The 15,968-nt window shown below is 44.7% G+C and overlaps 1 protein-coding gene across 1 annotated transcript in view; it reads right to left on the reverse strand.

The window, feature by feature from the left end:
- The window catches only part of SLC2A12 (solute carrier family 2 member 12), a 124,861-nt gene extending 109,276 nt beyond the window's left edge, over positions 1-15,585 (reverse strand). The window contains exon 1 of the mRNA XM_040350468.1: positions 15,344-15,585. Coding sequence (XP_040206402.1) covers positions 15,344-15,416 — 73 coding nt within the window. The 5' untranslated portion in view covers positions 15,417-15,585. The remainder of the gene's footprint in view (positions 1-15,343) is intronic.
- Positions 15,586-15,968: the final 383 nt, after the last annotated feature.

The following is a 15,968-nucleotide window of genomic DNA, read 5'->3' on the forward strand; positions in this document are numbered from 1 at the left end:
TGTACAGTCTCGGCACAATTCTGTGCTAGGATGAAGTAACTCCAAGAGTAAGGTGACCATTTTTTTTTTATTAAATCAGGGGACATTTTTATTTTTTTACTAGTAATGGCAGCAATTAGTGACTCTCTGTACGTCGCTGCCGCCGCCGGCCTCACAGCCTTTCAAGTCTTACTCTCTGGGCCCCAATTACTACTGGGTGGGGAGCAGAGGAAGATCGCTTCGCCAGGGAAGACAAGGAGATAGGCAGGTGATTGGCCAGGACTTGAGCCAAGGCAGAACATGCGAGCGGAACTTAATGGGTATGCTCCCAAGACTAAAAATATTCCCTCTGCTCCGACCAGCACATGATAGTCAGAAAGGGGCACAGATAATGGAAAAAAATACACAAATTAGCTAGTAGGAGCGGTGGAGCTCCTTTAATTCTGCACTGACTGTATTTGAAATTGCCCCAGCCCCTGTTCAAATCCAATCTGGGGACAAAACTGGGGACAGACTTGGTCGGGGGACAGTGTCCTCAATCTGGGGACTGTCCCCAGAAACCGGGGATGTCTGGTCACCCTAGGTTTCTAGCAGCTATTATAGTCTACAAATCACATGGATTTTGCCATATTCTTATCAAACAACCGTGTACATATAAATACCAGCAGACGCAGCATGAAAATATAAATATATCATCAAATCGAATAAGCCTGACAACTGTCTTTGATCATGAAAAGGAGGACTTCTGAAGTGCATTCTGCTTCTTTCAGTGGGCCGGATTCAGGTAGAATTGCCCATTATTTACGGAGGCGCAGGGCAACGTTTTTGCCCTGCGCCCCCGCAAATTTGCTCCGCTGCCCTTGATTCACGGAGCAGAAGCTCCGTGAATTGCGCGGGCGCGCCGGCAAAATGCCCGGCGCTAGAGCACGCAATTTAAATGATCGCGTAGGGGGCGGGAATCATTTCAATTAGGCGCGTTCCCGCACCGATCGTAGCGCGCATGCTCCGTAGGGAAACTTTCCCGACGTGCATTGCGGCAAATGACGTCCAACGCCATTCACGATTCACTTACGCAAAGTACGTAAAATTCGAATTTCGCGACGCGGGAACGACGGGTATACGTAACATGGGCTAGCCTTGCGCGAAAACCGCCGTACGTAAACGACGTAAATTGCGTACGCAGGGCTCGCGCAACGTTGTGAATCGGTGTTAGTATGCAATTTGCATACTATACACTGAGCACAACGTGAACGCCACCTAGCGTCCACCGCAAGAATGCAGCCTAAGATATGCGGGCATAAGAGCCTTATGCCGCGCAGATCTTAGGCTGCAGTCGGCGTAACGAGGTTCCTGAATCAGGAGCACTCGTTACGCCGGGGCAAGTAAGCAATTGCGTTGTGTAACCTATGGTTACACAGGGGCAATTGCTTCTTGAATCCGGCCCACTGTGTCTTACTTACCGAAGGCTTGAGTCACACCTATGCATTTTTAGTGCTTTTTTCATTTTGCAGATTGGCACTACAGCCCATTACCATGGTTTCCTATGGAACATGTTATGTAGAGCAAATCTGCAAAATGCAAAAAGCACACAAAATGCATTGGTGTGAATCCAGCCTAAGCCTGGATTCACACCTATGCATTTTAGTGCTTTTTGCATTTTGAATATTTGCACTACAGAACGTGTTCTATAGGAAACCATGTTAAATGGACTGTAGTACAAATCTGCAACATGCAAAAAGCACTGAAAATGCATAGGCATGAATCCAGCCTAAATGCTGAAAGTACACATTTTTACATGAAACTGAACCTGCCTAAGGCATATATACGTCTATATACGGCCTCCGGCCTCCAGCCACCGCCCGCCGCATCACTGAGATGCAAATGCGCGTGCCTGGTGGCCGTGATGTCCGCCAGGCACCCGCGATCGGCGGTAACACAGACAAGGACGTGGATCTGTGTGTGTAAACACATAGATCCACGTCCTGTCAGGGAGAGAGGAGACCGATGCTGTGTCCCTTGTACATAGGGACACAGATCGGTCACCTCCCCCAGTCAGTCCCCTTCCCCCACAGTTAGAAACACTATGCAGGGTACACATTTAACCCCTTCCTCGCCCCCTAGTGTTAACCTCTTCCCTGCCAGTCACATTTATACAGTAATTAGTGCATATTTATAGCACTGATCGCTGTATAAATGTGAATGGTGCCAAAAATGTGTCAAAAGTGTCCGATGTGTCCGCCATAATGTCGCAGTCCCAATAAAAATCGCAGATCGCTGCCATTACTAGTAAAAAAAAAATTCTGTCCCCTATTTTGTAGGCGCTATAACTTTTGCGCAAACCAGTCGCTTATTGCGTTTTTTTTATTTTTTTTACCAAAAATATGTAGAAGAATATGTATCGGCCTAAACTGAAAATTTTTATTTATTTTTTTAAAAATGGGATATTTATTATAGCAACAAGTAAAAAATATTGATTTTTTTTTTTAAATTGTCGCTCTTTTTTTGTTTATAGCGCAAAAAATAAAAACCACAGAGGTGATCAAATACCACCAAAAGAAAGTTCTATTTGTAGGGAAAAAAGGACGCCAATTTTGTTTGGGAGCCACGTCGCACGACTGCGCAATTGTCAGTTAAAGCGACGCAGTGCCGGAAGCTGAAATTTCGCCTATCTATCTATAGTCTAAAGACTATAGATAGATAACATGTCCTCTATGTTTCCATGATAACCTGACAAATTCGTCTGACAAACCTTTTTCCCATGAAAAGGGTTGGCTGAGTGTCTGCATTTGCCATACACATGAGATAAGCCACTGATCTGATCAAAATCAACTGGATTCAGTGTCTCATGTCTTTGGAGGCTGGGTTCACACTGCTGCTTTGTGCGACATCGCATGTGATATCTGTGCGATGCAAATTCAGCCATACAGATTGTATGGCTGAATGCGCATAGCGTTAGGACCAAAGTCGTGTAGGAGCCTTTGTTTTGGTCTGCACCAGAATTGGATCGCATGGATGTTTACACCCATGCGATACGATTCCTGGCCGAATCGACAGTTCGCACTGCAATATGCAAATCGATCTGGGGGTGTCATTAACTTTGTATTGACACTCCCAGCGGTCAGGTGCGATGCAGGAACCCACAGTAGATTCGCAGAGTTCCCACATCCCACCAATGTGAACTGGGCCTAAGGTATGGTACTGAAAATGGTCTCATGTGTTGGTAAAAGCTATGTTTGTTGAAATCTTCATTCCTCTGTCCCCTTCCCCCCAGATACACTCATGATTTCCACAAACACAGCAGCCACCAGCTCAAAACATTTTTCATTTAATGCAAGTACCATTCTTGGTGGTGCTGTAATTTGAGGCCTCTGTTCCAGCTCTGGTTGTGCTGGGTGCCTGTGCTGCTGTCTGGGGACTTCAGTCACCCCCAGACGGTAGGGGCAGCAGTAGGTCATGTGGATACTTCCCCTCGGCAGCCAATCAGGAGGGTTGATCACCTCGCTGTGCATGCTGGGGAGGGGTATTTAGGGGGCAGACACCTTTGGTTGTCGTTGTCGCCTTCCACCTGGGCAGTCATCCCACCACCCCCATGTGTCGCCCTCCTGGTCGGGGTGTGTGTGTGTGTTGCAGTGTTCCTGGCTCTGGGACCACGTTGGTCTGGGGCATTAATCTACCTCGTAGGCTCAGTAAGCAGGCTGAGTCTATGTATTTGCAAGTGGTTTTGTGCTGTCCATCCAAAGTGGAGGAAGCTGGTCGATGGAGAACCTGTCTGGGGGACACCGAGCACGAGGCTGGTGTCACAGGAGAGGCCTATCTGCTCATCGAAGGACACTTCGTATCTGAGAGGCTGGACGATGGTTGCCTATCAGTTCCTGATGCAACTAAAGCTGTTTGAAGGAGATCCGGGTGCTGAATTGAGAAGGATTTTGGACCGAGATTGTCTCCACCTTTGGGAAGGTCTGTGGCAGAAACTTTAACCTAAAGTTTCCGAGTGACACTCTGGCTGCTAGGCTGGTGAGAGAAGCCTATCCAGGTGCACTATACCCACTCTGGCTAGATTGGCGGAAGTTTGCCTTTGGAAGCAGGACTGTTTCCAGTACCAGTTAACGCTGAATCCACCATTTCTATTTCTTCTATCCTTCACCTATTCCCATTCCTATCGTTTTTACCCGGCTGGGTAATAAAAGCACAGAAAAGACATCTGTCGTGTGGACATTGACTTTATTACAGCTCTCATTCAGTACCCTAGACAGCGAGAAGACAGAGGTAATGTGCCACCCAAATCAAACCAGCAGCTCCTTCGGGGGAGGTCTAAAATGGTTTTCCAAATGTTTTACAAATAAATATGTTAAAGGGTGGTGTGCATCTTTATTCAGCCCCCCTGAGTCAATACTTTATAGAACCACCTTTCACTGCAATCACAACTGCAAGTTTTTTTGGGGACGTCTCTACCAGCTTTGCACATCTAGAGAGTGACATTTTTGCCCATTCTTCTTTGTAAAATTTCTCAAGCTCTGTCAGATTGGGTGGAGAACTTCTGTGAACAGCAATTTTCAAGTCTTGCCACATATTCTCAATTGGATTTAGGTCTGGACTGTGACTGGGACATTCTAACACATACATATGCTTTGATCTGAACCATTCCATTGTAGCTCTGGCTGTATGTTTAGTGTCGTTGTCCTGCTGGAAGGTGAACCTCTGCCCCAGTCTCAAGTCTTTTGCAGACTCCAACAGGTTTTCTTCTAAGATTGCCCTGTATTTGGCTCCATTCATCTTCTCACTAACCCTGACCAGCTTCCCTGTCCTTGCTGAAAAAAAAGCATCCCCACAACATGATGCTGCCACCACCATGTTTCACGGTGGGAATAGTCTGTTCAGGGTGGTGTGCAGTGTTGGTTTTCTGCCACTTTTTTAAGGCACTCTATATACGCGCTGTCAGGAAAACGTTAAATTCAATATATAGTGTATCACAAACAAATAAAAAAATAATAAAACCCTATAAACAAAATATCAAAGACCACCAAAACCTTCATGCAATTTGTCATGCGATTTGACAGTACAAAATCACATGACAAGTCGTACCCTACTTTCGGCAATGGAACCGTTAAAATCGTAACAACTCAAGTCGCAATTTGGTAAGACTTTAAAAAAGGTTCCTGCACAACTGTTCTGAAAAAGGTTCCTGCACAACTTTTCTGAAAAAGGTTCCTGCACAACTTTTCTGACATTTCCTTGTGACTTGCATTGACTTTTGTTAAATAAAATCCCAAGCCACAATGAAATCAGAGATCGAAATCGCACTGATCTGCAGCTTTTAAATTGTGCTGAAGTAGCACAATTTCAAAGCCATACTGGTGTGAACCGGGCTCATGCAGCTGCCTTGTACCAACCACCAAGTGATTATGCTGCTTACCAAATCCTTAGACCCCCACCACTAAAGAGGTCTAATTCAGCATTTAAAATATGACAGATCCTGCATTGATAAACTTAAAGGGGTTGTAAAGCTTTTCACCTTAATGCATCCTATGGTGAAAAAACACCTTACACTCTCCGCCCCCCCAAGCCCCTGTTTTACTTACCTGAGCCCCAAATCTCCGTGGGCGCGATCCTGCGATGCTTTCCCCCAGCTTGAGGCGGCTCTTTATTGGATGATTGATAGCAGCGCAGCCATTGGCCCCCGCTGCTGTCAATTAAATCAATGACGTGGCCCGCCGGGGGGGTGGGGCCGAGTGATACACTCAGCAGTTATGGCCGCCGACTGTATCTCACGAAAGCGCGCCCACAATCTAATCCCCTTGGGAAAGCGCTTCCCAGAGGGGGGGTTAGCTCTTGCGGGGAGGAGCCGAGACCCCAGAAGATGAGGATCGGGGCCACTCTGTGCACAACGAAATGCACAGTGGAGGTAAGTATGGTATGTTTGTTATTAAAAAATAAAAATAAACCTATACAACCCCTTTAAGCTTTACCTGCTTTCCAATAATACCTTTATGGGTGCCAAGGTGTCTCTGAACCACAGGGCTTTAGAAGTTGCAATTATATCAGCAATGATCCCTTGCATTGTGCACAAGACACAGCTACTGTAATCCCTGCCATTGTTCTATTATTGCATAGATCTCATCGCAAACATGAAGTGTTACATGCTTTCCTAATCCAGTGCTGTCAACTCATAGCAGTCACCTGCAGGAGCAGGATTATTACCCATGAAGTTAAAAGTAAGCGTATCTCACAGCAAAAGGAGTTTCCAGGAACTGGGGGTGCTTACAAGAGAAAAAACAGCACCCTACAGAGAAAGGCATATGTCCCTGCTTAAAGGGTCACTAAAGGAAAACATATTTTTTTGCTGAAATGACTGTTTACAGGGTATAGAGACATAAAAGTTAACTGATTCTTTTTAAAAATGATTAAAAATAGATTAAATTCAATCATATAATGTGCCTCTAGTTTCACTTTCGGGTTTTAAACTGGTTTCATGTTTCTGTGAAGTAAAGAGACCCACAGAACAAAAACAAACAAATCCAGGGCAGTGTTTTGTTTTTAAAATGAATCTGATTGGTTCTGTTAAGTTTAATGCCCCGTACACGCCATCACTTTATGTGATGAAAAAAAACGACATTTTCTGTGAAGTAAAAAATGACATTTTTGAAACTTCAATTTTCAAAGACGAAGTTGCCTACACACCATCGTTTTTCTCACAATGTTCTAGCAAAGCGAGGTTACGTTCTCACCACTTTTTCCATTGAAGCTCGCTTCATAAGTAGCTTCTGGGCATGCGCGGGTGAAAAAACATCGTTTTAAACGACGTTTTTTACTACACACCGTCAATTTCTGTGAAGTAAAAGTTGACGTTTTGAAAAACGACCAACAAAAATTGAAGCATGCTTCAATTTTTGTTGGTCGTTTTTTAGAAGACATAAAACGACGTTTTCCCCCACACACGGTCAATTAAAGTGACGTTTTTAAAAACGTAATTGTTTTACATCGCATAAAACGACCGTGTGTACGCGGCATTAGACACACAGTAATGACAGCTTAGACCACCGTGAAAAGCTCCCAGTACTGTGGTTATAAGGAAACAGGCAACCAGGAAGTGTGGAGATCACAGCAGAATTACAGCTACTTCAAAGCAAAAACAAACAATAAGGACATGAAACCAGTACTGCAGTAAGGTAAAGGAAGCTATTTAGCTAAAAAAAAAAATTCCTTTAGTGACCCTTTAAAGGGAACATGTCATAAACATGGGGTAATTGTTCCCCAAAAAAGCTGGTTAGACCAGCGAATGTCTGTTACATAGTTAGATTGAAAAAAAAAACACTAGCTCATCTAGTTCATCCAAAAACAAAACAAAAAAAACACATACACAAATAGAAAGCCGCTCTATATACTATGCTATACCCACAGTTGATCCAGAGGAAGGCAAGCACTATAAGCAAGCCTGTAAGTATTGTAAAACCTCTTCAGTCACCCCCTGGATGACAGAACTCTGGGGAAGATTAGCTTGCTTGAAATAAATTCTCTTGAGATTAGAAGAAGGGTGTCTGCTCAGGCAACCCACATTGTAGCCTTTGTCAGCCTTATTAACATGAAGGAACCCTCTAACAAATGTTCAGGTCTCATGGAATCCCTGCCAATAATCACTCTATCTACAGCTTACAGTGCATTAGCCCGGTGGTCAGTGGGAAGAGTGTTTCTTATATCAGTGGTCGCTTGACAGAATCACCCAACAGTTAACCTAAGGCAGGCCATTGACGGAGCACATTTCTTTGCTTGTAAAATTCAGCAGGCTGGTTGTACCCAAGTTGATTGTTCGATCAACTTGGGTACATTCAGTCTGCCCATACATTGTTCGAATCTTAGCCACTTCCTGCTGAACTGTCTATGGCCGGCTTAAAACATCAATGATGTAATCCGGTCATATCTTAGGCCTCGTACACACGACCGTTTTCCTCGACAGAATCCATCAAGAAACTTGGTGGCAGAGCTTTTTGCAGACGAAAACGGTCGTGTGTATGTTTTTCATCAAGAAAACTGTCGAGGAACTCAACGAGAAAAAAAGAGAACAAGTTCTCTTTTTCCTCGACGGGAGTCTCAATTTCCTCGTCGTGTTCCTCGTCGGGCTGGTTTTCGACGAGAAACATGTTTGTGTGTATGCTTAGAAACCTGCGCATGCTCAGAATAAAGTATGAGACGGGAGCGCACCTTCGGTAAAAGTAGCGTTAGTAATGGAGATAGCACATTTGTCACGCTGTAACAGACTGAAAAGTGCAAATCGTCTCTTACCAAACTTTGACTTAACACGCAGGAACACGAGATTAGCAAAAGCAGCCCCAAGGGTGGCGCCAGTTGTACGTCACCGCGTTTGAGAACGAGGAGATTTGGTCTTGACAGTGTGTACGCAAAGAAAGCTTGTCAAGTTTCTCCACAAGCCTGACAAGGAACTCGTCGAGGAAAACGATATTTCATTTACGACGAGTTCCTTGGTCGTGTGTACGAGGCCTAAGAGGCGGAAATTGCTCAAGTGACCCATAGCAACATCTGAAAAAACCCTAGAGTTCCACAGAACCCTGGTTGAGAAAGGTTGCTATAAACAAGTGATTGCATTGACCTGTGGCACCAAGAAACACTTGAAAATACTATGCACAAACTATCAGACAGCTGCAAGGTGCTTGGAAATACATATTGTACATATGGGTCCTATGTTAATGCGTTAGAAGTAGATACCGGTAGTATACAAACAAGCATTTACAGTATACAAAGGATGGAGCATGAATGCAAATACAATGGGCATAGGCCAATTTTTATATTGCGTATGTGTCTCCTGTGATCTTTGTGTTAACAACAGGGCAGTCAATCTAGAATTACCTGTATGTTTTATGGACTAGTGCCCAAATAAATTATTTTTATGATTACAGGAACAGCACCATGACAATGATGGTATGATCTGATAAGTAACAATAGCAGGTGATTAGTAAAAGGAAAAATGATTGAAAAAATCGCAGGGCCACCATTATAAGTCAAGAATTACAGCCTACATGACAGGGCCCCCTATCATGAATGGCAACACATTTACAGTCATGTAAATAATAGTCCGCAGGTAAATGGAGGAAGGAATCACAATGAGGAAGTGAGGAAGAGTAACTGTACCCTCTTTATTTACTTTTAAAGGGGTTGTAAAGGTTTGTTTTTTATTTTCTAAATGGGTTCCTTTAAGCTAGGGCAATGTTGGGTCACTTACCTTTACCTTCAATTTCCCTTCTAAATGTGTTTTTTCTTTGAATTTCTCACTTCCTGTTCCTCCTCAGTAAGCTTGCCCCCATCATCCGAGCCGTTCTGGCTGGGGGTTAGTCAGCGAGCTCGACCCCTCCCTTGGGACTACATCCCTGCGGGGAAGACGCACAGCCACAACGTCTGTAGGCCAGCACCAGCTGCCCTGTCACACTATTACCCTCTCTGCTCTTTTTTATTCATTTTTATTCTTATTATTTATTTGCAACTTTTTTTTATGTGATTTTGAGATTTTTTGCTATTTTGTAATCCTTGCCATTTTGCAAATTTTTTTATGTCATTTATTGTGGATTTTTTGCCTTTTTTGGCTTATCTCACAGTTTTGTTACTTGGTGTACACTAGTAGAATTTCATTCAACATTTCTCATTGTACGAAGGCTCATTTTTTTTTTTTTACCATTTGTGGGGTCAAATCAGCATTAATTTTCAAAGGAGCAGGATGGAAATTTTTATGCATACAAATTTCTAAGAGCCGGTTCACACTGCCGCGGCACGACTTCGGGGGCGACTCTGCAAGTTGTCCTGAAGACGACTTCAGACTCCATTCACATCTATGCGACAAAACGCCCGACGCCGGACGCTTCTGCCGCTAGAGGGGAGAATTCCCATTGCTGTCTATGGAGATGGTTCACATCTCATAGACGCCGAACGCCTGTCGCCTGAAAAAAAGTCCCGGACCCTTTTTTTCAGGCGACATTGGCGTTCGCCCATTGACAACAATGGGAATGCTTTGTCAAAAAAAAAAAAAAAAAAAAAAAGTTTCACACTCGCGGCAAAATACGCCGCGTACGCCGTTGTCGCATAGATGTGAATGGAGCCTCAGAGGCAATCAGCAAAATTACTTCTGTATAGAAGTCAATGCAAATCGCCCCGAGCCGCCCCACAAAGTCGTACAAGAACCTTTTTCTAAGTCGGAGCGACTTGCGTCACTCCTATTAGAATGGTTCTATTGCATAGAATGGGACGTGACTCGTCAGGTGGCTGGGCCGCCTGACGAGTCGCCCCAGTGTGAACCGGCTCTTACGGTGTATGTGGTTTTTCATTCGGTAAAGTCTATTTATTCCAAAATCGAATGTTAAAAGCAAACAAAATATTGCATTATTTTTTAACAATATTTCAATATACTGAGAATTTTTGTACAAATTTTAGTCTGGAGGCAGTCTGATGTCAGGCTGGGTTCACACTATTGTGAACAGAAAACAAACACTCCTGCGCACAAGTGGATTATCAATCAGTCAATATTTTGTGACGGTGACACCGGCTTTGCTGCCCTTCGTGGATCCTAGTAGCAAACGAAAAAAAAGGAGAAAAGGGGCGCACCAGCCCAGTGTAGTATCATTAGGATAGATTTTTCTTTTAATAATAAAAATCTATCCTAATGATAATACACTAGGCTGGTGCACCCCTTTTCTCTTTTTTTTTCACACTATTGTGAATTGGATGTGTTTTTTCAGCATCCAGTTTGCATGACAGAAGACTGTGACCAGTTCTCAATGGAGCGGGTTTACACATCTCCGGGGCAGCTGCAGAGCGCACAGCAGAGTGCGTCCTGTGCAGGTTTGGCTCAGTTTCAAGTCTGAATTCAGCCAAAAATTCAGACCTAATTCGGACCTGAAGCGATGAACGGGGACGCCCGCTGCTTTGCCCCGCGGCCGCACATAGTGTCAACCCAGTCTAAATGGATGCAGGTCTGTTTACATCTGGTCATCTGTAGATCTGAGAATTTGTGTTTCAAATTCCACTAGCGTGGGGGCATAAGCAGTTTTCTTGTAAAGGTGAACTATCCTTTTAAAGAGGAAGTAAACCCTTGTGAAAAAAAACAAACACCCTGCAGGACAAAGGCATAATGAACTAGTATGCATAGCATACTAGCTCATTATGTATTACTTACCTCAGATTAAAGCCCCTGCAGCGGTCCACGTCTCCCCCTCCGGCCGCCGACATGTCATCCGAGAGTTACTTCCAGGTATCTCGGCTCTGGCGCTGTGAATGGCCGGTAAGGGTACGCAAACTGAAGCAATGGCACATAGGTGCCATTGCTTCAGTTTGCCCCAGTGTGCATGTGCCGATGACATCGGGACATGCAGGGGACAGGGGATATCTCCTAAACCATGCAGGTTTAGAAGATATCTTGGGTAGCTACAGGTAAGCCTTAATACAGGCTTAGATGAAGCATAAAGTTGTTAAAAAGAGTTTACAGCTACTTTGAAAGGGTTGTAAAGGTTCATTTTTTATTTTCTAAATAGGTTCCTTTAAAGCGGAAGTAAACCCATCGATTTGATAATTTCAAAAACAGTTAACATTCCCAGCATGCCGGAAATGCTAGCTGTCATTTGCTTGTGCTCTCAACCAAACTGTCAAACCATCCAATGGCTGGTTTCATAACTGATCACATGTGCAGCATCATGGCAGTTGTAGATTAAACAGAGGCCAAGATGGCAGCTTCCTTGGCTGAAAACGATAGGAGGGTTTAGTGCATTGTTGGTTCACTAACCCAGTGTTTCTCAACCTTTTTCCAGTCGTGGCACTCTTAAGAAGTATTTTCAGTTAGGAGTCCAAGGCTTGGTTCACATTACAGTGTGTCTCAGAACACGCGCAAAATCGTGCTCATTCCTGACACAGACAAATGCTCTGCTCTTTAGGGGTACCATTAATTATTAATGGTACCCCCACACATTAGAAAACGTGGGGTGCTTTTGCTGCAGTGCAATAAAAAAAAAAAAAAAGTTTGGGGACTTGTTTCGCTGCATTTTGTGGGTACGGAAATGAATGGACTGCCCTACATGCAGCTACACAGATGTGAACCAAGGGCTTGTTCACATGTCATAGGGGCGGTAAAACCACATGGTTGAGCTGTTTTTACCACCCCCAACTTCTCCACCTTTAGCTGCAGAGGCAGCAGCTGGGGGTGTTCACATGCTGTGGCTGCAACTGGAGGTATACCGAGGGTGAATGGGGCTGCACTGCAACTACCCCGCAACTGTGTGCATTGCACGGTTGTGGTGTAGTGATGCTGCATTTACAGGCTTAAAACAGGTGGTAAAGAGGCAACATAATGCCTCTTTACCACCTGTCAAATGCTTCTGAAAAGCGATTTGTGCATATATTGTTTTTCAGAGGAGCAGCAGTCCTTGCTGCTATCAAACAAGCCCTACAAAAGCCATTCTTATGGCACAGGAATGGGGGGGTCCGGATTAACAGTAACATACACACATACATATGCTTACACACGCATACAAACACACACATACATACATACACACACACATACAGACACTCACATGTACACACACACAGACACATGTATAAAGCCATTTTAAATGAATCTAGCTTCTAGCTCAGTACCTTTAAAGATTCCTTATTCAGCCGGGTACTGCACTCTAGGGGGAAGCAGAGAGCACAGCACACTCCTCTGCACTTTACTTTCACTTTTGAAGCCGACAGAGCTTCTCACAGTTCGGCAGGAGAGCTCATCTGACAGCCTTCTCTCCACTGACCCCGCGGCACACCTGAGAACCTCTGACGGCACATCAGTGTGCCGCGGCATACTGGTTGAGAAAGGCTGCACTAACCTTTTCCTTTGATTTCCTTCTAAATGTTTTTTTTCTTTGTTTTTCTTTTTGTCTGATTTGCTCACTTCCTGTTCCTCCTCAGTAAGCTGACTAACCCCCAGCCAGAACATGGGGGCAAGGTCGAGCACGCTGACTAACCCCCAGCCAGAACGGCTCGGATGATGGTGGAAAGCTTACTGAGGAGGAACAGGAAGTGAGAAATTCAGACAAAGAAAAAAAACATTTAGAAGGAAAATCGAAGGAAAAGGTAAGTGAACCAACAATGCACTAGCTTAAAGAAACCTATTTAGAAAATAGAAAAAACGAACCTTTACAACCCCTTTAAGTCTATGGGCAGACGGATGTAGCCAGATCTCTGCATTCTTTTCCCTTTATTTGGACCTAAATATAAGGTGACCAGATTTTTTAAATGAAAACCGGGGACATATTTTTTTTTTACTAGTAATGGCAGCAATCAGCGACTCAATGCCCGTCACCGCCCGTCTCACAGCCTGTCAAGTTTTACTCTCAGGGCCCCCGGCTACTACAGTACTTGGTGGGGAGTGGAGGAAGATCACCCTGCCAGGGAAGGCAGGAAGATAGACAGGGGGCTGGCCCGGGACTTGAGCCAAGGCAGAAGAACATGCGAGCGGAGCTGGATGGGCATGCACCCGAAACTGAAGAACCATTCCCTCCACTCCGACCAGCACATGATCATCAGAAAGGGGCACAGATAATGGAAAAAAAAATACACCCCCTAAGGTAGTAGGAGCGGCGGAGTGGGGAATTTTGGGCCAGATTCTCGTACATCTGCGTATCTTTGCGTGGGCGTAGCGTATCCAATTTACGTTACGCCTCCGCAACTTAGACGGGCAAGTGCTGTATTCTCAAAGCACTTGCTCTGTAAGTTGCAGCGGCATAGCGTAAATAGACCAGCGTAAGCCCGCCTAATTCAAATGTGGAACAGGGGGGTGTGTTTTATGTTAATGTTATGTGATCCGAGGTAATTGACGTTTTTCACGAACGGTGCATGCGCCGTCCGTGGACATATGTCAGTGTGCATTGCTCCAAATACGCCGCAAGGACGTATTGGTTTCGGCGTGAACGTAAATTATGTCCAGTCCCATTCACGGACGACTTACGCAAACAACGTAACATTTTCAAATTTCGTCACGGGAACGACGGCCATACTTAACCTTGGTACGCCGCATATACGCCTCATATAGCAGGGGTAACTTTACGCCGGGAAAAGCCTAACATAAACGGCGTATCTGTACTGCGTCGGCCGGGCGTATGTTCGTGAATTTGCGCATCTAGCTGATTTACAAATTTCTAAGTGTAAATCAGCGTACATGCCCCTAGCGGCCAGCGTAAATATGCAGTTAAGATCCGACGGCGTAACAGACTTACGCCGGTTGGATCTAATAGAAATCTATGCGTAACTGATTCTAAGAATCAGTCGCATAGATACGACGGCACAAGTCAGAGATACGACGGCGTATGTCCTTTGTGAATCCGGGCCTTTGTTTTTAATTCTGCACTGACTGTCTTTGAAATTGCCCCAGCCCCTGTTCAAATCCAATCCGGGGACAAAACCGGGGACAGACCTGGTCCGGGCATAGTGTGCTCAATCCAGGGACTGTCCCCGGGAAAAAACCGGGGACAGACCTGGTCCGGGGACAGTGTCCTCAATCCGGGGACTGTCGCCGGAAACCGGGAATGTCCTGTCACCCTACCTAAATATAACAGATCAGAGGCAGTCTGATGTAAATGGACACAAATCTGTTTACACCAGCAAAAAGATGTAACAAACGGGGGACATCCGTCAGTTCTGCAGGGGATGGGATCACAGATGCCCCGCTGCTCAGACCGGACACGGCTCATATAAAAGGAGCCTAAGGCGTATTCATGCTTATTTGCACGTTTGCATACAGCGTCGTCCGACGTTTTTGTACTTCGACGTTTTTTATTTTAGCCAAAAGGAAAAATTATCACCTTTTCATCACTTGTTGCTATGTTGGTAGATTTTTTTTATCTTCTGCCTGGGTGAAATGTTCTATTGATTAAAGCGACAAAACGCCCGTAGCAAACACTTGTTGTCGCGCTAGTCGCTTGAATCGAGCGTTTCCATTACTTTCTATGGGAAATAGAAACGCTCAAAAACGCCCAAACCGCCCGATTCGCGCGACAAAAAAGGGTCCGGAACTTGTTTGAGCTTCAGGCGTTCGGCGTCAGGCGTTTTGGAGTGGAGATGTGAACCATCTCCATAGGTTTTTGAGCGTCGCGCTTCAGGCGACAAAACGCTCAGGTGTGAATGCAGCCTTCTTTTCGTCTTCATTACCGACATCCTTTTCGCTATGGGTCAGCCCGATGGTATTCTACATAACAATCTAATAGTTATAAATAAGTCAATACAAACTTGCCAGCAGTTGAATAACAAACATAAGCCTGTGTTTGGTAATAAAAAGAAATAGAGATGTTGCCAGGCCCAGCAAAGAATGAGAACAGTGTGTACCCTGGCTGTCACTCACCTGTTTGCCTAGGGACGGCTTGGTGGCCGTGTTGTTGCAGGATAAGGTCCTCTGTAGTGTTTTCTGGAAGCATTTTCCTGGTGGTGGGAATTTTTCCAGGTCATACGGAGATCTATGATGAAGATGCGCTCCCCTTGGCAGCAGCGGACGGTGATCTTACCTTGCACATCATAACATGATCCACACACTGCTGCTGAGAACAACTTTGTTTCTATTTCAAAATACTTTGCCCTTCAGTGACACAGACTGCAACTATTCTTAGCAACCTATCAAAGAGCGGGAGGGCGGGGCCTAGGCCAGCAGCATAGTGTGCTGTGCTTAACACAAAAACTGCCTTAAACCTGCAGTGTTTACATCGCCTTCATTTGCATTGTATTTGTCATTAATTTCAGCTTAGGAGACTTATTGATCAGGCTTGAAAGGTTAGCTAAGAGGCAGCTCCACTATTCCAGCCAGGATTCGTCTGCATCCAAAACTTTTTTAGGCACCTAAAATTTGTTCAGGGTTAAAGAGTCTTTAATTCAACCTTGACGCACAAGCTTTATTTCCCTTCTAATGCCGCGTACACACCATCACTTTATGTGACATTTTCTGTGAAGTAAAAAACAACGTTTTTGAAACTTCA

Source organism: Rana temporaria, chromosome 4 (genome assembly GCF_905171775.1).
Source record: "Rana temporaria chromosome 4, aRanTem1.1, whole genome shotgun sequence".
NCBI lineage: Eukaryota > Metazoa > Chordata > Amphibia > Anura > Ranidae > Rana > Rana temporaria.